Source organism: Mus musculus, chromosome 17, assembly GCF_000001635.26.
Source record: "Mus musculus strain C57BL/6J chromosome 17, GRCm38.p6 C57BL/6J".
Classification (NCBI taxonomy): Eukaryota; Metazoa; Chordata; class Mammalia; order Rodentia; family Muridae; genus Mus; species Mus musculus.
Window position 1 is genome coordinate 6,671,889 of NC_000083.6, and position 22,854 is coordinate 6,694,742.

Consider the following 22,854-nt stretch of genomic DNA (forward strand, 5'->3'; position numbering starts at 1 on the left):
ATGAGTGCTGAGACCTCTGGAAAAGTAATGAATGCTCTTCACCACTGCACCTCTGCTGCCCCACCACACCATACTTTTTTCTGGTGTGTGTGTGTGAGTGTGTATGAGTGTGTGTGTGTGGTGCATGTTTGTTCACATGTGTGCAGGAACATGTGTGCAGGTACATGTGTATACTCGAGCATATGGAAGCCAGGTGCCAGCCCCAGCTGTTGCTCCTTGCACATCACCCACCTTGATTTTTTTTTTTTTTTTAAGACAGGGTCCTTTGCTGGCCCAGAACTAGCCATTTGGCCTGCTGATCAATAAGCCCTAGAGATCTGCGGGTTTCCACCATCCAGATTCTAAGTGTGCACCTGCACACATGGCTTTTTTCACTTGGGTACTGAGGAGTAAGGTCCAGCCTTCTCCAAAGACAAACATTCACAGCAGAGCCAGCTCCATAGCCTCCGTATTTTAAATGTTGTTTTTATCATGTTTGTCTTCTTCTTTTCTTCTTCTTTTCTTTTTCCTTTCTCCTCTTCCTCCTCCTCCTCCTCTTCTTGTTCTTCTTCCTCTTGTTCTTCTTCTTCTTGTTCTTCTTCTTCTTGTTCTTCTTGTTCTTCTTCTTGTTCTTCTTCTTCTTGTTCTTCTTGTTCTTCTTGTTCTTGTTTTCTTCCTCTTCCTCTTCCTCTTCCTCTTCCTCTTCCTCTTCCTCTTCTTCTTCTTCTTCTTCTTCTTCTTCTTCTTCTTCTTCTTCTTCTTCTTCTTCTTCTTCTTCTTCTTCTTCTTCTTTTAAAAGACAAATAAAAGAAACTGACCACCAAGGAAACCTGCTGTGTTTTGTTGCTCTAGCGCAGGGTTCTCAACCTGTGGGTAGCAACCCCATTGGGATCTGAAAACATACCAGATACTCTATGTATCAGATATTTATATTGTGATTCATAACAGTAGCAACATTTTAGTTATGAAGTAGCAATTGAATGATTTTTATGGTTGGAGATCACCATAACATGAGGAACTATATTAAAGGGTGGCAGCGTTAGGAAGGTTGACAACCACTGGGCTAGCACCGACCCCTGCACACCTTGAGTGGTACCCCCCTTCTCTCATGCTTGATTTAATCCTGTATGGTTCTGTTCACACCAGGGGCAGTGGGCTATATCATTCATACATTCATGCATACATTCATACATACATACATTCATACATACATACATACTTACATACATACATATAGCCTGGTATGCAGCAGGCTAGACCATCTGGGTCTATGTAACTAAATTAGTGAACTCTCTAATATTTGCACTGATGGAATGGTTAACATTAAACAATAGATGTTAACATTAAACTCGGGTCTCTGTCCTCTCACAACTGAAGATCCAAATTTTTGATAGGAATGTCTAAGTTTAGAAATTATACAAGGTATTGAAAGATGTCTTCTTCAACGGCACGTAAAAATCATAGCTGAAAACGCCAAGCTGTGTCTGTCCTGAGTGGTCTCACCTCTGGAGTGACGTTGCACAGGTGTGCAGCCGGGCAAACCGATGATGGCTTTTGTTAGTTCTTTGTCTTTTTTTTTTTTTTTTTAAACAGGTTTTAAGGCATTAATCAGGCTGGACTCTGTCACTTCTGCTGACCTGGACATATTTTTTCTGGGGAAATTTTGCTACCCTAAGTCTTAGGGCTCTCTCATGACTGCTGGTCAACTTCCTCAGGCTGGAGATTACTAGCGCTTCACAGAAATTATCTGCTCAGCAGCCATGCATCATTTATAACAATCTCTGGCAAAACCTCAGAAAAAGATACGCGCTTGTCTCATCTGGCAGAGCCCAGTGAAAACACTCTTCGGGTGGAAGCGACTCCAGCCGTGGGGCAGCCTCGTGGGGTTTGCTTCTCTGAAGGAGTATGACCCAGTTAGGAAGGAAGGAAGAGCCACACGTCAAACACAGTCACCAGTGAAACCAGAGAGGGGCTGGACTCCGGCTTCTCCACAGGACAGTGGACCCCTTCTATCGGAAATGGCCCACGAAGTGGACCTGGAGTCCTTCAAGGAGTTGGAACGGGACATCATTCTCCGTGTCCTATATCGTGATCAAACTGTTCAAAGCACCGAGGAGGAAAGGGTCCGGTAAGCTGCGCTTCCACCTGGGGCTGCGCTTCGACCCGGGGCGGTCCAACAGGGCTTGGAGTTTTCTGCTTAGAGGCTTGGCTCTGCTCCTTGGCTTTCTTGTGACTGCCAGCTCAGGGCTAAGCTTCTCACCCACGCGAAGCCCATTGAAGGTGTAAGGCATGGGGATTGTCTTTGCAATAGAACTAAATTAATCTCACAATTCTTTGGAAAAAGGAGCCTTTGTGATGTTTGTGGGAGCTACTAAAGAAACACTGCCAAGCTTCTGTCAGCCCCCCAAGGGAAAACATCCAGTTAAGGTTCCCCACCTTGATTTCTATGGTACCTGGAGGCACAAATCGGGGGGGGGGGTTGGGGGTCAGAAACAGAAAACCGGGAGAATCCATTTCTGTCTTTTCTCTTTGTTCGCTTTTGCCTTAAGGCTGGCTTAGAGAAAGGAAGGTGAACCTGCTAAGCCTGTTCCCTGTCCCTTTATCAACAGGACCTTCTTTTCTGGCCTGGCTGGGTTGCAGCTGTTTGTGCTCACTGGCAGCTCTGGACATGGTCAGAACCTCCCTGTTAGCTGGGAGGTTCCCTCTGTAAATACATAGAGCTTGTTTTTCCTTATTCCAGGCACACCAGAAATCTCACTACCTGGGGGGTAGACGCAGGTCAGTCAGGGCTAGAGAGATGACTCAGCAGTTAAGGCCACGTTTTGGTCTTGCAGAGGATCTTGGGTTCAATTCCCAGGACCCTCAGGATGGGCCACAACCATCTGTAACTCCCAGGTCCAGGGGAACCAATGCCCTTTCTGGCCTCTGTAGGTACCAGGTACTCATGTGGTGCACATGTATACATACAAGCAAAACACTCATATTCACAAGATTGAAAGAAATCTAAATATTTTAAATTAAAAAAAAAGAGTTTAAGGTCAGCTCCCAGCTTTTAGGCATATTTGAAAGCAAGCAGGTTATTGAGCATAGATATGCTTAGCACATCAGAAACCATTCAGTCTCAGCACCAAGCAGGGGGTACAAACGAATGTTTTTAATAGGAGAACTTTTCCAGAGTTACAGGGGAGATGGCTCAGCAGTTAAGAGCACTGGCTGCTTTTCCAGAGGGTCTGGGTTTGATTCCCAGCACCCACATGGTAGTTAATCATCTGTAACTCCAGGCCCAGGGGCCCGATACCCTCTTGGGCCTCCACATGCACAGCATGCCCATGATGAACTAACATACATGCATGTTAAACATCTACGAGGAAAAAAAATACCACACACGTAAAATAACATTCTTAAGGAAGGAAATGGTCTGCTTAGCCAAAAATACAATTTTTTCCCTTGCTTGCTTATTATTTATTTATTTATTTAAGACAAGCTCTCTTTCCACTAAGAGTTCCCAGAACTCCCAGTATATGTAGACCTGGCTGACTTTGAACTCATAGAGATCCACCTGCTTCTTTGTCCCAAGCACCAGGATTAAAGGGAGGAGCCACCACGCCTAGTCCCGCCTTTACTTCAAAACCCTTTAAACGTACTTGTAAACTCTGATTTACTGGGATAATAACAGACCGAGAAAAATGGAACTTTATTGGATTTTAGAATAGAATAGCTGTTTGGAATAGTAACAGTGTCTTGGCCACTGGTGTGGAAGGTTTTATTCTGAAAGGGCAGGCAGAGCCTGAGCTGCCTCTGGGATCTACACTGTTTCGCTTGAGCCCAGGCTTCGATGGCTGAGGTGAGAGACCAGGGTAAGGCGCTGTGGAGGCTCCTGTAGTTTAGCTTCATAAATCTGAGTTTTATCTCTGTTGCTATGATAAATCACCCTGGGGGAAAAAAAAGCACTTTGAGGGAAAAAGAGGCTGATTTCATCTTATAATTCCAGGTTACCACCCAATATTGTAGGGAAGTCCAGGTAGAAACTTCAAATAGCCAGACACATCACACCCATGGCCAAGAGCAGAGAGGAACCAATGCATATTTGCTTACTTGCTTGCCCCACTCCATTTCTCCTTCTCATACAATTCATGCCCTGTCTAGGGGATGGTGCCACCCACAGTGGCTGGGTCTTTCTACATTAATTAACTTATGACAATCTCCCACAGATACGTCCACAGTCCAACCCAAGGTAGACGATCCTTGTTGAGGCTCTTCCCAAATGATTTCAGGTTATGCCAAGCTGGCAATGACAACAAATCATTACACCAACCAATCATTATTCAACTTGTTGGGTCACAGGAAACTGAAATCACACCTGCAGCATCTTCGGTGGAAGGGGGCGAAGAGCTCTAGCCAGGAATACAAGGAAAAGTGCTGTGCACGTTGCCAGCGGGCTCTGGGCCTTCTGCTGAACCGTGGGGCCGTGTGTCAGGGCTGCAGCCACCGCGTGTGTTCCGAGTGCCGTGTGTTCCTGCGGAGGACTCGTGCATGGAAGTGCACGGTTTGCTTTGAGGACAGGTAAGCATCGCGGGTAGGGTGTGCGTGTGTTCGTATGTGTAATAGTGCTCTGTTTCTCCTCTGACCCAGGACTCAGGGATGACCCAGCACACCTCAGTCATCAGTAAGTGTTTCCTGAAAGCCATCATACCAAGTCTGATTCATAGATTCCCAGGCTGCATAAGCTACAGATGGAAAGGAGATATTTAAATTTAAAAATGGCTTTATTATGTAAACTTTATTGGAGACAGGGTCTCACTGTATATCCCTGGCCAATCTGCAAATTGATATATAGATCAGGCTGCCCTCAAATTTACAGAGATCCGACTCCTGCGTGTTGGGATTAAAGCCATGTGCCATCATACCCAGCCATAAAACATAAGACATCTTTATTTATGAATGTTTGGTGACTGATGATAGACTGTTCCATAACTTGTCATTTTTTGGGATTTCTCGACTATTGACTTAGTTTTTATTGTTGTTGTTGTTTATTTTAAAAGAGGGTCTCATGAAACCCAGGCTGGCCTCAAACTCAAGATGTGTAGCCGAGGCTGGTCCCGAGCTCCCGATCCTCCAGCCTCTTTCAAGAGCTGAGATTTCGGGGCCACTGTACACCCAACCCAATGTCTTGATTTTCTTAGCCCTCATCCCCATCAGGAAAAGTATCAGGGAATAACTGCAGGGATGCAAGTAAGGTCCTGAGTTGCTTTCTGGGATTGTGTTTTGAATGAGGGAAGTGGTTTCAAATACAGAAATCAATGGTACCTATTGATCATTTACTGAGTCTACTGCTATATATTTTTACATGTATGTATGTCTGTGCATAGTGTGTATTCCTGATGCCCATGAAGGCCAGAAGAGGGCATTGTGTTCCCTGGAACTAAAATTATAGATGGTTGTGAGCCACTGTGGATTCTGGGAATTGAACCCAGGGCCTCTGGAAGAGCAGCCAGTGCACTTAAACAGTGAGACATCTCTTATGAGATTTTGTTTTGTTTTGAGATGGGTTTCTCTATGTAACCCTGGCTGGCCTGGAACTCAGTTTATAGACCAGGCTGGACTGAAACTCAGAGATCCACCTGTCTCTGCCTACAAGTACTGGGACTAAAAGCGTGCGTTGTAGCACCTGGTTGCTACTGAGGTTTTTAAACATAGACATGGTGTCTTTCAACAAGCCATTTCGAAAACTAAGAGCACATTGGACCTGCAGTCCCACCATTCCATGTAAGAGCAGATTGTAGGTGTCTTGAGAACATGAAACTGGAAGAGAGAGTGAGCAGGCACTCTGGTCTGAGAGCAGCTTGTGAAGCATTACTGCTCCTGTCAGAGGTCTCTAGACCAGATCGTGGAAGATGCATACACTCACAGAGCACCATAAGCCTGGCTTTCCTTCCTGGACCAGGAGGGCTGTCTGCCTGGATACCCTAACATTGATGCTTGGTTTTCTGTCCCTTTGCAAGGCTTAATGCATGTCAGGCATCCAGCAAAGGTGCAAGGCGCTCTGCCCTGTCCCTTCTGTCACGGCACCTATGGCCCTGTCCTGGATCGCCTGCCCCCTTTCCTGGGATGGCTGGAGTAAGGCATCCTTCAGGTTTTCTTAGTTCAAGAGAAAACCCCTCAGCAGGACCATAGCTACCCTGACCACATGGTGTGGGTGTGGGCCTAGAGAGGGGAGTGCATCTTCAGAAAGTTCCAAGGACTCCCTTCCCTGCTCAGTCAGCCACCTGGCTTGGATGACTACAGTCAGCCCTAATACAGGCTCTAAACAAGCCCTTCTAATAGTTAACTGCAAACTAAAGATCAAGAAAGAAGGGCTGGGCTGGGGTGCTCTCCTAGGAAGGAGCTCTGTGTTGAAATCTCTGCCCTAGGGCATCCTGCCCAGCACTGTAACCTGACCCGCTAAACACACAGAGCTATAGTCAAGTCTATAACCCCCAGCTTCCTTATTTTGCAATAAGGATGTTTTTCAAAATAACCTGCAATCATTGCGTCACTCCAGGTGGGTTCATGAAGGAAGCCATGTTAGAAGCTAATTTGCAGCAAGTGGGGCTTTCTCTCTCCTCTTTGCACCCCTCACGCCTGTCTCCAACTCTGTCCTCTTGGGGCCACCACCCTGCATAGCTTAGCTGTCCACCATCTCCCTGTATCACATGGGACCTAGGAAAGGGTCTTGATTCCAACCATGTTTCTTCCCCTTGCTTTTTCCCTCAGAAAAAAAAAAAGGAAAAAAAGGAACTGGATGAGGGAACTAGACTTTTTAAATCAAGAAAGAGGGAGACTTGGGCGTGCCAATTAAAAGTATACAAAGAAGGGGCAGGCATGGTGGGTTTCAGTAAGTTCCAGGCTATGCAGGAGTGAGACTTTTTTTTTGTTTTGTTTTGTTTTTTGTTTTTTCAAGACAGGGTTTCTCTGTATAGCCCTGGCTGTCCTGGAACTCACTTTGTAGACCAGGCTGGCCTCGAAATCAGAGATTCGCTTGCCTCTGCCTCCCAAGTGCTGGGATTAAAGGCGTGCACAACCACACCCAGCTAGACTCTTTTTTTTTAATCATTATTAATTTATTTGTTCACTTTACATCACAATCTCAGCCCCCCTCCCCCCTCTCCTCTCAGTCTTAACCTTACAAGCCCCTCCCCTTCTGCCCCCTCCCTTGGGAAGTGAAGTCCCAGCAGGACTAGGCACATCCTCTCACACTGAGGCCTAGCCAGGCACTCCAGATGGGGGAAAGGGAGCCAATGGTCTGATAGCCCACGCTCCAATTGCTAGAGGACCCATATAAAGACCCAGCTGCATATCTGCTACAAGTGTGCAGGGGGCCTAGGCCCACCCCTGCATGTTCTTTGGTTGGTGATTCAGTCTCTGTGAGCTTCCACGGGCCCAGGCTAGTTGACTCTGTAGATCTTCTCATGGTGTCCTTGGCCCCTCTGCCTCACTCAATCCTATCCCCTACTCTTCCACAAGTCTCCCAGAACTCCACCTAATGTGTGGCTATGGGTCTCTGTATCTGTTTCTATCAGCTGCTGGGTGAAGCCTCTCAGAGGACAGTTATGCTAGGGTCCTGTCTGCAAGCATAGCAGAGTGTCACTAATAGTGTCAGGGATTGGCTCTGTCCCATGGAATGGGTCTCAAGTTGGGCTAGACACTGGTTGGCTGTTCCCTCAATCTCTGCTCCATCTTTATCCCTGTGCATCTTGTAGGCAGGACAAATTTTGGGTTGAAGGTTTTGTGGGTGGGTTGATGTCCCCTCCCTCTACTGGAAGTCCTGCCTGGCTACAGGGGGAGGCCACTTCAGTCTCCGTATCCCTAGTCTCCCTAGCTACTAGGATTCTCAGCTAGGGTCACCCCCATAGACTCCTGGAAGTCTCCCCTGTCCCAGGTCTCTAACTACTCTCTTTTTAAAGAATGGTATACAATTTAAATTTCTACAGAGCAAATGGCCGGTGAAGTGTGCTGACTGTAAGCTGCTGGAGGCCCCAGATATTTGGCAGCCGACTTCTTCCTTCAGGACAAGTTTTCTCTTGGAGATCTGCTGAGACCAAGAGCTCAGAACTGGGAGAGATGGGGAGCCAGACTCAGAGCTGCCAGTTGCTCCCAGACCACAGTGGTGGGAAAGTCCTTTTAAGCCTTGCTTAGAGCTCCAACCTACCTTAAGGGCGGTTACTTACTGCTGCCCACATTTTGGAGGGGATGCAGAAGCAGAGGGCAGGGTGCCTGAGGCTGTGAAGCAGTGTGGAGCCTCGGCTCCTCTTTATTGATCCTGGTCTGCCTGCTGGGATTAGGCAGCCCTGGAGAAGCCCAGTCTTGAGAGGCAATGGAAAGCTTCTGCTTCTGTCCTGGGTCCTGGGGACTGCTGTTAAAGTGAACTCTGACCCACAGAAGCCACAACAATGCTATGGCTGTCATCTGGTGGTCTGAGGTGGAAGACTGTGCTGATACAGCAAGAGGAATGCTCTGCAAGTGTGGCCTTGTAATTCTGCTTTCTCCAGAAGCTGAGGGATTGGGGACCCTTCCTAATGCAACCTTCCTAATGCTTTGACCCTTTACAGTCCTTCGTGTTGTACTGACCCCCAACCATAAAATTATTTTGGTTACTACTTCATAACTGTAATTTTGCTAGTCATAATGTAAATATCTGTATTTTCTGATGGCCTTAGGCAACCCCCTAAGGGGTCCTGACCCACAGGTTGAGAACCACTGTTATAGAACCGAGGACCCCCCCCCCACCACTCCCCACCCCCACCTCAGGGACGGCCCCACCTACAATGTGCTAGACCCTACCACATCAGTCAGTAGTTAAAAAATGTCTTATGGTCTTGCCTACAGCCCAATGTTATGGAGGCATTTTCTCAATCGAGGCTCCCCGCCTCAGATGACTTCAGCCTGTGTCAAGTTCACATAGAGAACAGCACACAGAGTTTGAGATGGAGAGTTCCAGACTGCAGCAGTCGGTACTGATGTTCTGGAGCTCTGTTCTGGATGGCTGCAGTGTCCTGGACGCACCATCATGATGGCAGAGGAGAGGGGATTGAGAGAGTCCAGTAGAAAGCTGACCTGGCATCCGCCCAGTCCTGAATTATTGCTATAAGCAGAAACCATTGCCATACGATTCTGGGATGTGTTAGAAGGGACTCGGTTTGGTTCAGAAAGCCTTTTCTTTTGTAGCACGTGTGTGTACGTGTACGTGTATGTGTGCGTGGCGGGCAGAGATTGATGTCAGGTGTCTTCCTCCACCTTATATGTTGAGTTGGGGGGTCTCTCACTTGACACTAGAGCTCATCAGCTGCGCTCTTCTAGCCGGCTTCCTCCAGGGATCCCCTGCCTCCACCTTCTGTATGCTGGAATTATAGATGGAGTGGCCACACCCACCCAACATGTATATGGGTGGTAGGGAGCTGAATTCCGGTACTTAAGGGTTTTTGTTTGGTTAGTTTGGTTTGGTTTGTTTCGTGGCCAGTATACTACCCTCTGAGCCCTAGATTAAATCACTTTTTAGATTAGGACTTGGGGAGTGGAGCCTTGCATGTGCCAGGCAAGTGCCCATCACCAGGCTGAGTTTACGTGCTTATATTTACCCATGAGTTTACGTGATTATATTTACATTTTGAGCCACGGTCTAGTTAAAAGCCTCCCTGGCTTTGTCCTTTGTCCTGGCAGTCTAGACTCAAGCTTGTGATTCTCCTGCATCAGCCTCTGCCATAGCTGGGACTCCAGGCCCGTATCACTAGATCCTGCTGAGTTGGGATTTGGATCAGACATAAGTGTGCTCTTACGGGATGGCATGTTGTGTTTTCTGCATGGCATGGGGAAGTTTTATTGAAAATCAAGTGACATTTTAACAAAGGTCCTGCAACAATTATGTTTTGTATTAAAGTTAAACTTCCTAAAGTTTAGGGGATGGGGGGGAACCCTCTAGATTTCAGACCAACCCTCAGTATTTCCATAATTCCATTGTTTATATTTTCAGCCCGCAAAGGCATGTGACCCATTGTGAAAGTGAGAGATGTCATATTCGATCTTCCTCTGTGAGGAAGGACCAGTCATCTGAAAAGACAGCAAAGTGACAGCCGGGCACGTCCAAGCAGGCTTTTAATTGGTGCTGAGGATAGAGGTCAGTGTCTTCACTGCCCACTGTTTGTTTTAAACTCCATAGGCTTTCCTAAAGCCCACTGGTAGCACTGTGGGCAGAGACCTCCTTTCCAGAGCCTCACTGCTTGGGGGCAGCGGGCTGGGGTTGGACCCTGGAACTTTCCATGAGCTCTGTCTCCAGACCCTCGTGTTTCCCATGAGGTATAGACAAGTCAGGGATCGTCTATAAAGTACTTCACATAGTCAGACATAGCCAGGAAGAGTTCCTAACTGGCAGTGTTATGTGTCCAGTTTTCACGGTGTGACACAGTTCACTTCATGTGTATGCTTAGATTGAGAGCAGGGACACTATTTACAGGGTCATGATATTTTATTCATGTATAAAAAGAAAGTAAAGATTTTTAATATTCTTTGAAGTCTTGAAGACAAAGCAGACAGTAAAAAGGTAGAAATTGTTGGACAGTGGAGCCGCATACCTTCATTCTCAGCTCTCAGAGGCAGAGGTAAGCAGATCTCTATGAGGTCGAGGCCAGCCCGGTCTACAGAGTAAGTTCCAGGACAGTCAAGACTACACAGAGAAATCATGTCTCAAACAACAACACCGCCAAAACAAACGAAGCAAACAAAAATCCAAAATGATAGAATATCTTTGTGTGTGGGAGTGTGCGTGTTTATGTATGTGTACACGTGTGTAAATGTGTTCACACATGGAGATCAGTGGAGACACCCTTAGGTATTGGTCTTCGCCTTCTCCCTTTGTCTTGTAAAGATTTATGTTTTGTTGTGTGTGTCTGGGGTGGAGTGTGTGCATGCAAATGCTGGTGCCCTCAGAGGCCAGGGGCATCAGATCCAGAGCTGGAGTCACAGATAGTTGCGAGCTGCCCTATATGGGTACCGGAAACTGGAGAGCAGTATGCACCGCTGAGGGGTCTTTAGAGCCCTGTCTTCCATTCTTCCACCTTGTCTGAAACAGGACCTCTTTAACGTTCACTACCGCGTATGCCAGGGTAGCCAGCCTCTGAGCTCCTGAGAATTTGACCCTTCCTCGGGAGTGCTGGGATTATAGGCTCAAGGTATCACGTCTAACTTTATGTGGCTTCTAGAGATCCAAACTCGGCACCAACTGTACCCACTGAGCCCAACCCTAGAATACCTTTTTGGTGCTTAATAAAGAGAATGCATTTTTGAGACAGGGTCTTGCTAGGTAGTTCAGGTCCAGGGTGGCCTCAAACTCACAAGTCTCCTGCCTCCAACTCTTGAGTGGTTAGGATTAGTAGGCTCACACCAGCATGCACAGGGAGAACATGATCGCAGTGACCATTTCTATTCAAGGCCAGGCTCAGTTTGTGGTCAGTGTGCTTGAAACCCTTTAGAGAATTCATGAGCTTTTTATTTAATTACATCTTTGGTTTGCTCTCCCGGTTGTCATCTACTTCATTCAGCTGAAGCCGGTCACCATGCAAAGAGACTGTTTGCCCAGGCTAGCACTTGCATGATAATCAGGCCAAGTGCTACCTAGTAAGCACTCAAGGTCACAGAGGGGTGGAGTTGAGAGTCTGGGCAGGTGGGGTGGGTATTTCTGTAGACAATGTTTTCATATGGATTTCCATAATAACATATTCGTGTTCACAAGACAGACCAGGGTATATTCCCAAACCAGCAGTCGTCATAAATGAAGTACTGGCTCCAGATGCCTCAGCCTCTGCCCTGGTCACTCATGCAGCCATTTCAGTATTGTCATGAATGAGTCTCTTTTATGCTGCCCTGGTCTTTCTGCTGGATCGTAAAGCTGATGTTGGGCAGATATGCTCTGAAATCCCTCCTACATTGTGCTGTTTGGCCAATGGTGGGTTAGGTTCTGGAATTTCTTTTTGATTCAAATGCATACTTAATGGTCTTTGGAAACCAACAAAGTGCCCCTCTCATAAGAGAGCAGTCGGGTCTGTCCGGTTCCCATAACTGCCCACTCGCCACACAGTCACTGCTGAAGGCTGCATTTTCCAAGTCAGTGGACTTCAGTGACCTCGCTGGGTGTTTAATCCTGGGTCTTGCCCTTTTAATCAAGAAATGTAACAAATATCTTCTTGTCTTTTGGAATGTAATATTACAGAGGCATTGGGCCCTGGTTTACCACTATTCTTTATGCCCTGAAAATGCCCAGTTTCCGGTCCTTACAGTTAAGCTTGTCCGGGGAAGGTGGTCTTTCCAGCTGATCTTTATGGACCAAGGAGGCACCCTCTGAACTTTTGGTGTTTCAGCTTCTTGAGTTTGCCCATTTCTATATCAGCACCCTTTACTTCTTCTTTTTTTTTTAAAGATTTATTTATTACGTGTAAGTACACTGTAGCAGTCCTCAGACACACCAGAAGAGGGCATCAGATCTCATTACGGATGGTTGTGAACCACCATGTGGTTGCTGGGATTTGAACTCAGGACCTTCGGAAGATCAGTCGGTGCTCTTAACCGCTGAGCCATCTCGCCAGCCACCCACCCTTTACTTCTTTTCAATTTGATTATTTCAATTTCTCATTTGTGCCATTCCTGCCCTCCTCTTTCCTTTCTCTCCCCTCTCCCTCCCCTTCCCTCCCCCTTCTCTCTCTCTCCCCTCCTTCTCCCCTACCCCACCCCCTTCCTTGTACTGAGAGCTGAACTTAGAGCCCTGCTCAGGCTAGGCAAATGTTCTACCACTAGGCTCCAAATCCAGGCCAGAGAGAGACAGAGACAGAGACAGAGACAGAGACAGAGACAGAGACAGAGACAGAGACAGAGACAGAGAAAGTTAGTTTCAGTGGGCAGCTTGGCCTCACACTTCATTCATGTGTGTTATCTCTCCTCTGCATTTTATGTCTTTGTTGTCCTTTGTGTTCAGGGAAAGCAACAGAACTGAAGCAACTCAGTGTGAACTTGGCTGATTCAATTCTTTTAGTTCTGTCTTCTATCTTCTTTTACTTACAGTGATCCCTGTGTTTGGGCCTGGTCAGTGTCCTAAAACCCCTGCACTCTGCCCCCTGCCCCTCACTTCCACCTGGATTACCTGCTGTGGTGGGGCTCTTTTGCCTGGAGGCAGCAGCCACAGCAGCTGCTCCCTGCTAGTCCTTTCTAGTTGCCATGGTGAGGCTGGCTTAGCATGGCGGCTCCCAGGTCTTCCACGCCCTGCAGATATTGTCTGTGGCGGTTTGCCAGCTGCTCTTTGCTGTCTACTCAAACCTCATGGTGTGCATACTGCAGATACTTACATGGGGATAAAACACACTTACATATAAATTAAGCACACAAGTGCTTGTCTGGTGCCCTTAGCACTGTTCTTTTGGTAGCACAAACCCCTTTGAAGGCACCAAAGCACAGCTTTGGAGCCTACCTTATCCCTCTTTGCTCAGGGCACTCCCTGGAGACAGGAATACTCATTTATTCTCACTGCACTTGGTCCCGTGAGTGTGTCTCTGAGGCCCTGAGGTTAGGGAGGGGGACACTGGGGAATGTTTTGCAAGAGGAATTGATAAAATCATTGCTCCATCTTCGTCACGAGTGTCCAGTTTCTCATAGTCGCCTAGGATTTAATCGCTAACATCCGGTCTGTTTTCCTGTGCCACGGTCAAGAGCAGCTCAGCTGGGCTTGTGGACAGACAAAACAAACCCACACTAATTTGAGTCAGCACCCAAGGTTGTTTGAAGGAAAGTTTTCAGCTGGGGGAATGGACAGACTTGCTCTTAGCAGGAGTTAGAGGCTGGACGGGTCTGCCCACACAGGACACCTGTTACTCTGTTTCACAGTTGGAGTTTTTGCTGCCTGAGCACCTGCCAAGCCTCCAGGGTCTCTTTGGGAGTGTTCTTGAGGCTTCTTTGCCATCAGGGCCTTGGCCAGAGAGCAGACCTGCAGAGCCTGCTGCTTTAGGCACTCAAAGAATTCTGAAGACACAGACCCATCTTCTACCTCCTGTCGAATGATGAAAAAGTTATCCTCAGCGTCTCTGGAGCTGCCTGGTGTGAATTTTCTCAGCACATAAAACATAAACATAACTGCTTCCCCACCTGCAGATGCAAAGACGCGACCCCCTAAGTGCCTATTTAATTCGCTGCTTGATCAAAGCAGTGAGGTCAAAATAGCTTTTCTGCTCGGCTCCTCCGGCCTCCCCCTCAGGAAGTATCCGTGTGCTGGAATTTGCAAAGCATGGTCAACAGTTATCTCTCATTTGCTAATTGGGCATTAGCAGGGTTGAAGGCTGTAAAGATGGATGCTGGTGCTTCTGGAAGCAGATGGAGTGCCAGGTGCTTGATGTTTTTAATTCCAGCCTCCATCAGGCAGGGCAGGACCTTCTAGGATTGGTCAACCTGTGGCTCTTGTGTGGCAAGAGGATGTATGTACATTTATGTGATATCTAGACACAACACCTGTCATCTACAAAGACCCCATGCTGGTTAGTTTTTGTCATCTTGACACAAACTAAATCACCTTGGAAGAAGGAACATGAACGGAAGAATTGTATCCATTGGCTTTGCCTGTGGGCTGCTCTGCCCGGCATTTTCTTGATTGATGATAGAAGTGGAAAGGCCAAGCCCACGGTGGGCAGTGCCATCCCCTAGGCAGGTGCTCCTGCGTTGTCTAAGAAAGTAGGCTGAGCAAGCCATCTGGAACAAGCCAGTTAGCACATTCTTTCTTGTGGTCTCTACTTCTTCCTGCTTTGACTTCTTGCCCTGGCTTCCTTTGATGGTAGACTATAACCTATAAGCCAAACAAATCCTTTCTTGCTTTTGGTAGTTGTTTGTCACAGCAACTGAAAGCAAACTAGGACAGTGTGTGTGAGCATTCTGAAAATTATAAAAGAAAACCATCCCCCCTCAAATCTCAAAATATCTTTAATAAGTTTAGAATTTTGTGTTGGGTCACACTCAAAGCTGACCTTGGGTTGGATACTTCTGAATGTGTGGCCCAAGACAATTCTTCCTCAAGCCAAAAGGTTGGATGTCCATGGACTACATAGAGAGAGGCCAGGGGCAAGCCAGGTAGCTGACCATTATCTTTAACTTCAGTTTCAAGGGATCTGGCACTCTAGTGCCTGAAGATACCAGGTATGCAGATGATGCACGACATGCAAGCAGGCAAAGCACACTTACAAAAATAATGCTATTGTTTAAAAAATATTATCCCAACACTTGAGAAGCTGAAGCAGGGGTGAGTTTGAGGCTGGGCTGCATAGTGAGTGCTAAGTCACCTGGAAGCAGAGAGTGGAGCACCTCTCTGAAACAGATGATTCTGTTTGCTTTTCAGAAACGTGAAAATCAAAACCGGAGAATGGTTCTTTGAAGAACGAGCCAGGAAATTTCCAACTGCAGGTAAATGCTGTTAAAACTGTAACCCGTGTAAAATGATCCTTCCTAGTTTTAAAATATTTGGTGTTACGTTTTTTAGTTGAAAGGAAAAAAAAAAGGTTCATGGTCTTAGAATTGTCAAGACAAGACATTACAGAGCTTTTGAGACAATCATGCTGGCTTTTACTTCTGCATCATGAACCGAGGTGGCCTCTGATGTATAACATCAAATGAGAGAACTTTAAGCAGTCACCCGTAAGCAGTGATAGACAGCAGGGTTCACAGGGGAGTGGGGGGGGGGGGAACGACGACAAGCAGCCAATGCCACCATGTGTCTTCAGCTTACTTATTTGGTAAGGGCTTATTTGCCTGATGTAACTGTTGTCCCCAAGGCTTACTGCCTCAGTCTGTTAACCAGGGCTGTAAGGACTTCATATGCAACTCAGATCAAGTAGAATTTCCATTTAAAAGGTCAGTGGCTGGGGTTATACTAGAGGTAATGTGCTGGGGTCACATGAAGGAGACCTGAGTACCAGGGGCAGGATGACATTTTTGACACATATGGGTATAAAATTTTATTAAGTACAACTTCATATTTAGGCATCCAAGCTTAAATTTTCTTTAGGTTGCATAATTTGCCCTTACAAACAAGTGCACATACACATAGGCATTAGAAACTCAGTCTCCAGAATTCTCAATGAAGATGTCCGAATGACGCTTATGGAATTGGCCTAGCAGTTTCTTCTTCTCTTTGGCAGAGTTTTGAATCTTTATCAATAGTCTTTAGTAAGCTCAACAGTTGATCTTTGGTTTTCTTCTTTATACTGCTAGAATACTCACGTTCATCAATTCTCTGGCACTAAACATAGTAGTGTTAAGAGTTAAAAGCAGAAACTCCCGTTAGTGACTCTAGTCTGCACATTTAACTAGAAAAAGAATGCAGTGGCTTCCTTCCTATTTCCCTTCAGCGCTCTATAAAGTGCTCTATAAACCTTGATGAAGTGTCTTAACCTACCCTGTGAGATGGCTCATGGGAAAGGTACTCGCCGCTAAACCCGATGACCTCAGTTCAACCCTTGTGACCCTGATGGTGGAAGCCAAGAATCAACTCATGAAAGCTGGGCAGGATGGCATTGGATTCATTACTTTTCTCTTGCTCACTCACACCAAAGACAACTTAAGATGAAGGGGTTTGGCCAGGTGGTGGTGGTGGCCCATGCCTTTAATCCTGGCTCTCAGGAGGCAGAGACGGATGGCTCTCTGTCTTAGAGCCTCTCCAGGCTAGCTGGCACAATTAGAGAAATCCTGTCTCTAGGGAGGGGAAGAAGTTTATTTTGGCTTATGGTTCCAGGTAGCAAGCATGGCATGGCATAGTGGCAGAATCAGTAAGCTGGCTAATCATGTTGTATCCATGCACAGGAAGCAGAGAGTGCAAACAGGAATTGGGACCAGGCTATTAACCCTCAAAGCCCATATTCTTCCTCCAGCAAGGCTCTGCCTCCTTAAGGTTCCATAGCTTCCTGTCCCCCAGCACATCATCAAGTGGGCCCAAGTATTCAAACACATGAGCCTACAAGAGGCATTTCCCCTTCAAACCACCGCAGACATCTCTGAAGTGTATCTACGACTTTAGACATCAGATATAGTGCCAATTCATTTACCCTTCTCCCCACTGCCAGCGACTATTCCGGCTCATTTGGTCCTCATGGGGCAGGATGTTTGAACATCCTGTACAGGGATCTTGGCAGTTCTATGTCATTCCCTTGGGCGGATTTCGTAGGGGCAGAATGGCTGGCTGGAGGCAGGGACACCTGAAAGGGTTCTGATGTTTTGCCCGAGCACCGTCTAGGAAGGTCAGTTCTTTTGGTATGCCTGGCAGGGTGGCCAGCTGCTTTTTCCCAGAGAGGGCAGCCCTCTCCGAAGCATGATGTCTAATTCTATTTGTGCTTTTTGTTTTGATGATAAGTACTCTGTGTTCACTTAAAAATTTGAAAGTGAGAGGAAGCCTAGGGACAAGGCTTGGTAGAATACTTGACTGGCATTTGTGGGGCCCTGGGTTCTGTCTTCCCCCTCAAAAAAAAGAAGAGGGGTAAGGGGGAGGGGAGGGGAGAAGGAGAGGAGAAAGAGGAGGAAAAGGCAGAGGGGAAATGTTGAAAGCATAGCAAATTCACCTAGAAAACAGTTGCAAATATTCTGTTACTTCAGTATTCTTCCCCCCGACCCCCGCACACACATGTGTGCATGTGGGCTTGTGCTCTCCCCCACAAATCCCCTCCCCCCACACATGTGTGCATGTGGGCTTGAGCTCTTCCCCCCCATCCCCTTCCCCACCATGTGTGCACATGGGCTTGTGCTCTCCCCCCCCGCATCCCCTCCCCCCCATGTGTGCACATGGGCTTGTGCTCTCCCCCCCCCCCCCCGCATCACCTCCCCCACACATGTATTCATGTGGGCTTGTGCTCTTCCCCCCATCCCCTCCCCCCCATGTGTGCACATGGGCTTGTGCTCTCCCCCCCCCCGCATCCCCTCCCCCCCATGTGTGCACATGGGCTTGTGCTCTCCCCCCCCCCGCATCCCCTCCCCCCCATGTGTGCACGTGGGCTTGTGCTCTCCCCTGTACATATATTCACATTTTAACAACCAGAGACCAGTGAGATGACTTTTGGGGGAAGGATGCTCACTGCCAAGCCTAACAGCCTGGACAACCTGAATTCAATCCCAGAAACCCACATGATGGGGGGGGCTGACTCCCACAAGTTGTCCTGTGACACCCAACCCCACTAAACTAGAGTGTACTAGAAATCTTAATGTGTTTAGTTATTTTAATACATTAAGTTAATGTATTAAAATCTTATTTAGCTGAATCACGCGAGACAGGTTTAGAAATGATTGGAGACAATTTCATAGGGTAATTCCTGTAACTGGGAGAAGCTTATCTTTAATTTTATCCTGGCATTTCTCTGTATAGTACTTCATAAAGAATGTTTTCCAGATACTTAAACATCGTGGACCACATGGTTTCCAATGGCCATGTCCCATCTGCCCTCAGAATGTCCCATCCTTTGTTTAGCCAAGCTGTGATTGTGAGTGGTGGACAGGGCAGGACAAGACAGGACTATCTGATGATAAAGGCAGGTGTTATAGCCGGGAGTTCCCACCTCAGGCTACGTTTGGATGCTCTTTCTTTTTAGCACTGTTTAGCTGCAATTCCATGGATCCGTGCGCTCGCAACACAGGTTTCCTTTGTATCTGCTTTACCTCTTTCTCCCTTAATGGTTATCAGGTAGAGTCATTTACGATAAATGCTACCAATGTTTCCACTAAAGTAGACTAGATGCAAGTAATAATAGAAAGTACTAGAGCTGGATCGTGGTGACACTTCCTGTACCAGGCTTCAAAAAGACTCAAGGGGGCCAGCAAGACGGCTTGGTAGGAAAGAACATTTGCTGCTCAATTATGAGGTTCTGGGTTCAAATCTGCAGATCTGATAAAAAGCTAGTTAGTGTTGATTGTGTATGTGCCAGTAACCACGGGACCGTGGTGGGGGTTGCTGGGACTTCCTGGCCCCCAGTCTACTCCAGGTTCAGTGAGAAAACCTGTCACAAGAGAACATGGTTGGGAGTGGCAGAGCCAACACCATGAGTGTGCACACCATGAGTGTGCAAGGCATGTACCCCCTCTTAGGTCTATAGTATGTATATACATTGTACCACACACATGATAAATAAAGGTCTAAGAATTAGCAAAAATGAGCTCCAGTTTCCCACTCGGCACAAAAAACATCTGGTTCCTTTGGCTGAATTATTTTTTTTCTGATGTTACACTACAACTTTTAAATTAGTTTCATGGTTTTTATGAAAGAAATAATTTATTTCATGTGTGTGCCCGAGTGTATGTGCATGCACCTTGTATATGTGGTGTTTGTGGAGGCTGGAAGAAGAGTATTGGATCCCCTGGGACTGGAGAGAACTGATGTGGGTGCTGGGATCTGAACTCGGGGTCTCAGCAAGAGCAGCAAGTGCTCTTCTCTGCTGACCCATCTCGCCAGCCCGGGTTCCGTACCTGTGCTTTGGAGATTTATCTGTGCCACTAGAAGCTTGTGTCCAGAGCCTCACAACTTTAAAGTGTCTTTGGGGAACTTCCCTGGCTGTCCTGGCAGTGTTCCCAGTAGATCTGCTGTCTGCAGGACTTGGTAGTGTGTTCAGAAGTTTTTTTAATGTGGTTTCTGGGACCCTGGCTTCACCATCAATAGAAAATGTTCCCAGTTTGTAGCTGCTGGCTTCACACGCTAAAGTTCCACTTCAGTGAAACACAGGGGTCAGTGGCTCCTGGACAGGGTTGTGTTGGGCAGGTCCCCAGGACATTCTTTATGAACACGGTGGGTTCAAGTGCTACTAGTAAAGTGGCAATGTTAATTGTGGTGGGCCTTTTCTTAGGTCACTAGTAATTGCAAAGCTGAAACTGGAAATCCACCTTTACTCTTGGCACCACCTTGTGGCTGGTTGCTGTAAGTGCACATTTTCCTTTGGTGCTTTTGATTTGTTCTACAAACAGGACACACAGTTTGTAGAGTGTCTGCTTAATGTTCACAGAGCCCTGGGTTCTATCCTCTGCACCATATAAAAGGAGGCACAGTTGTGCACGCTTGTAATCCCAGCACTTAGGTACAGGGCAGGAGGATCAGAAGTTCAAGGATATCTTCAGATACAGGGTGAATTTGAAGCCAGCCTGGACTACCTGACTCATTGACTTAAAAAAAAGTATGTGTGTATACTCATGTATGTATATATGTGTGCATGTATTGTGTATATATGTTTACATGTGTGTATATATGTGTGTAGGTGTGTATATATACATGGATGTTAATGTATATATACACGTGTGTATATATGTATACATATGTATGTCTGTGTATATGTCATGCATGTATATGTTCACATTTGTATGTATGCATGTATGTATGTATGTATTAGATGAAAGTCAAGCATTAAGTGTATCTGTTGTGTATCTGTGGTTTCAGTGAGATCCTGTCTCAAAGACAAAAGTATCAGAAAGCAACATCAGGACTTAATATGTAACACTAATATTTAATACTACTCCTTCTCAAGTTAAAAGAGGGTAAATGTTACTTGTAAACAATCTCTATTGTTAATAACTGGAAACAGAACGACTTAGGAAGGTTGGTCCTCCACACACCCTCAGCTGTGTCTCTGTGGCTCACTGTGTCACTAGCCAGTATGGCTTTGCTTCTGGCCATTATGGAGGGACAGAAATGCTTACCCCCTTCTGGTAGCAAGCAGGGTTTAATCTTTCAAATATTCAGCTTTTGAGGTTGTTTTTGTTTTTGTTTTATTTTGTTTTGTTTTGTTTTGTTTTGTTTTTGAGACAGGGTTTCTCTGTGTAGCCCTGGCTGTCCTGGAACTCACTCTGTAGACCAGGCTGGCCTTGAACTCAGAAATCCGCCTGCCTCTGCCTCCTGAGTGCTGGGATTAGATGGTGTGCGCCACCATGCCGGGCTATAGCTTTTGAGGGTCTTATTCTACACCAGCAACTTAGTCAGTGTCCACCTAGTCACAAGGGTTTGAAGACAGAAGCAGACCAGTGTGGGTTTGAAGCACACAGATGCATTAGTGAAGAGAGAGGTGGGGGCTGGGGCTGTAGCTCAGTGGCAGGATGCTTGGGCTGGTGTGATGGCCCAGCCACCAAGCCTGGTGGCCTATGCTTGGTCTCCAGTCTCTGCAGAGAGAATTGACTCCCAAAATGTGCCGCACACATGCACACAAATACAAAGCACAAAACATTTAAGTGTGATACGATCTTTAAAGAGATAGAAGTATGTGTGAAATTGAATTCAAGGCTGTGCCTGTGTCCCTCCACACTATTCACTCAGTGAATGCCACCTACCTCAGTCATCAGAGTCGGCAAAGGCAGTTTTGAGCCTATGGCCAATAGTTTGTGCGAGTCCACTCTCCCATTAGTATCTTTAATGAAATAACATTTATTTTCAAGAAGTAAAACGCTCTATTTCTTATTTTAAAGAAAAGATAAGATCCTGGTTTTGATTGCGCCTTTTCTTTCTAAAAGGAAGGACTGCAGACTCAGCCCCTCAGAGTGAACTGTGAGTCTTAGAAGCACTGTTCCCAGCAGGCAGGCAGGCATGCATGCTGGGCGCCTGCCTGTCAGGCTCCTGAACTGTAGGAACTTTAGACTGTTCCAGTGAAGCTGGGTAGAGCAGAAATGATCAAGTCAGATTTCATGATCAGCAGATAAAGACCCCAGCCTTTACATTTTCTGCTTTAATCCAATGTTTGTATCAAAGACAATGTTTGTATCGCAAAGCAGAGTCTCACCCTCCCCCCCTTGGCAATTTTACAGACGTACATAATGCATCCTGGTTTCTCTCCCCCTGGCCCTTTCCTTCTCCTTCCCAACTCTGTAAAGTCCTCCCCCATCCTCACCTACCCTTTCCCTCCCCCATTCTCACCCACCCTTCCCCTCCCCCATTCTCACCCACCCTTCCCCTCCCCCATTCTCACCCACCCTTCCCCTCCCCTATTCTCACCCACCCTTCCCCTCCCCCATTCTCACCCACCCTTCCCCTCCCCCATTCTCACCTACCCTTCCCCTCCCCCATTCTCACCCACCCCTCCCGTCCCCCATCCTCACCTACCCTTCCCCTCCCCCATCCTCACCCACCCTTCTCCTCCCCTCCCCCATGCTCACCCACCCTTCTCCCCATCCTCACCCACCCTTCCCCTCCCCATCCTCGCCTACCCTTCTCCTCCCCCATTCTCACCCACCCTTCTCCCCATCCTCACCCACCCTTCCCCTCCCCCATCCTCACCTACCCTTCCCCTCCCCCATTCTCACCCACCCTTCCCCTCCCCATCCTCGCCTACCCTTCTTCTCCCCCATCCTCACCCACCCTTCTCCCCATCCTCACCACCCTTCCCCTCCCCCATCCTCACCTACCCTTCCCCTCCCCCATTCTCACCCACCCTTCCCCTCCCCCATCCTCACCTACCCTTCCCCTCCCAATCCTCACCCACCCTTCCCCTCCCCCATCCTCACCCACACTTCTCCTCCCCTCCCCCATGCTCACACACCCTTCTCCCCATCCTCACCCACCCTTCCCCTCCCCATCCTCGCCTACCCTTCTCCTCCCCCATTCTCACCCACCCTTCTCCCCATCCTCACCCACCCTTCCCCTCCCCCATCCTCACCTACCCTTCCCCTCCCCCATTCTCACCCACCCTTCCCCTCCCCTTGGGCTACCTCCTATGAGTTGTCAGGCAGACTTAACAAGCCTTCGTGTTACTATTCAGATGGTGTCGGCTGCTATCAACGCTATGTTCACAGCACCATTCTTTTTTTTTTTTTTTTTTTTAAAGATTTATTTATTTATTATATGTAAGTACACTGTAGCTGTGTTCAGACACT

At 47.2% G+C, this 22,854-nt stretch overlaps 1 protein-coding gene across 10 annotated transcripts in view; it reads left to right on the forward strand.

Annotated features, from left to right (window-relative positions):
* Sytl3 (synaptotagmin-like 3) overlaps positions 1-22,854 on the forward strand; it is a 79,938-nt gene that overhangs the window by 13,756 nt on the left and 43,328 nt on the right. For 5 of the 10 annotated variants that reach the window (XR_001782133.1, XM_011246181.3, XM_006523260.2 and 2 more), the window contains 3 exons: positions 1,573-2,107; positions 4,324-4,542; positions 15,374-15,438. Coding sequence is in view for 4 of the 10 variants with exons in the window: in XM_011246181.3 (XP_011244483.1) it covers positions 1,998-2,107; positions 4,324-4,542; positions 15,374-15,438 (394 nt within the window). In the remaining 6 variants the exon portion in view is untranslated. Of the gene's footprint in view, positions 1-1,572; positions 2,108-4,323; positions 4,543-9,985; positions 10,130-15,373; positions 15,439-17,183; positions 17,268-22,854 lie in introns of those variants that run through there. The other 5 variants (XM_030250160.1, XM_006523263.2, XM_006523261.4 and 2 more) reach the window with 4 other exon arrangements.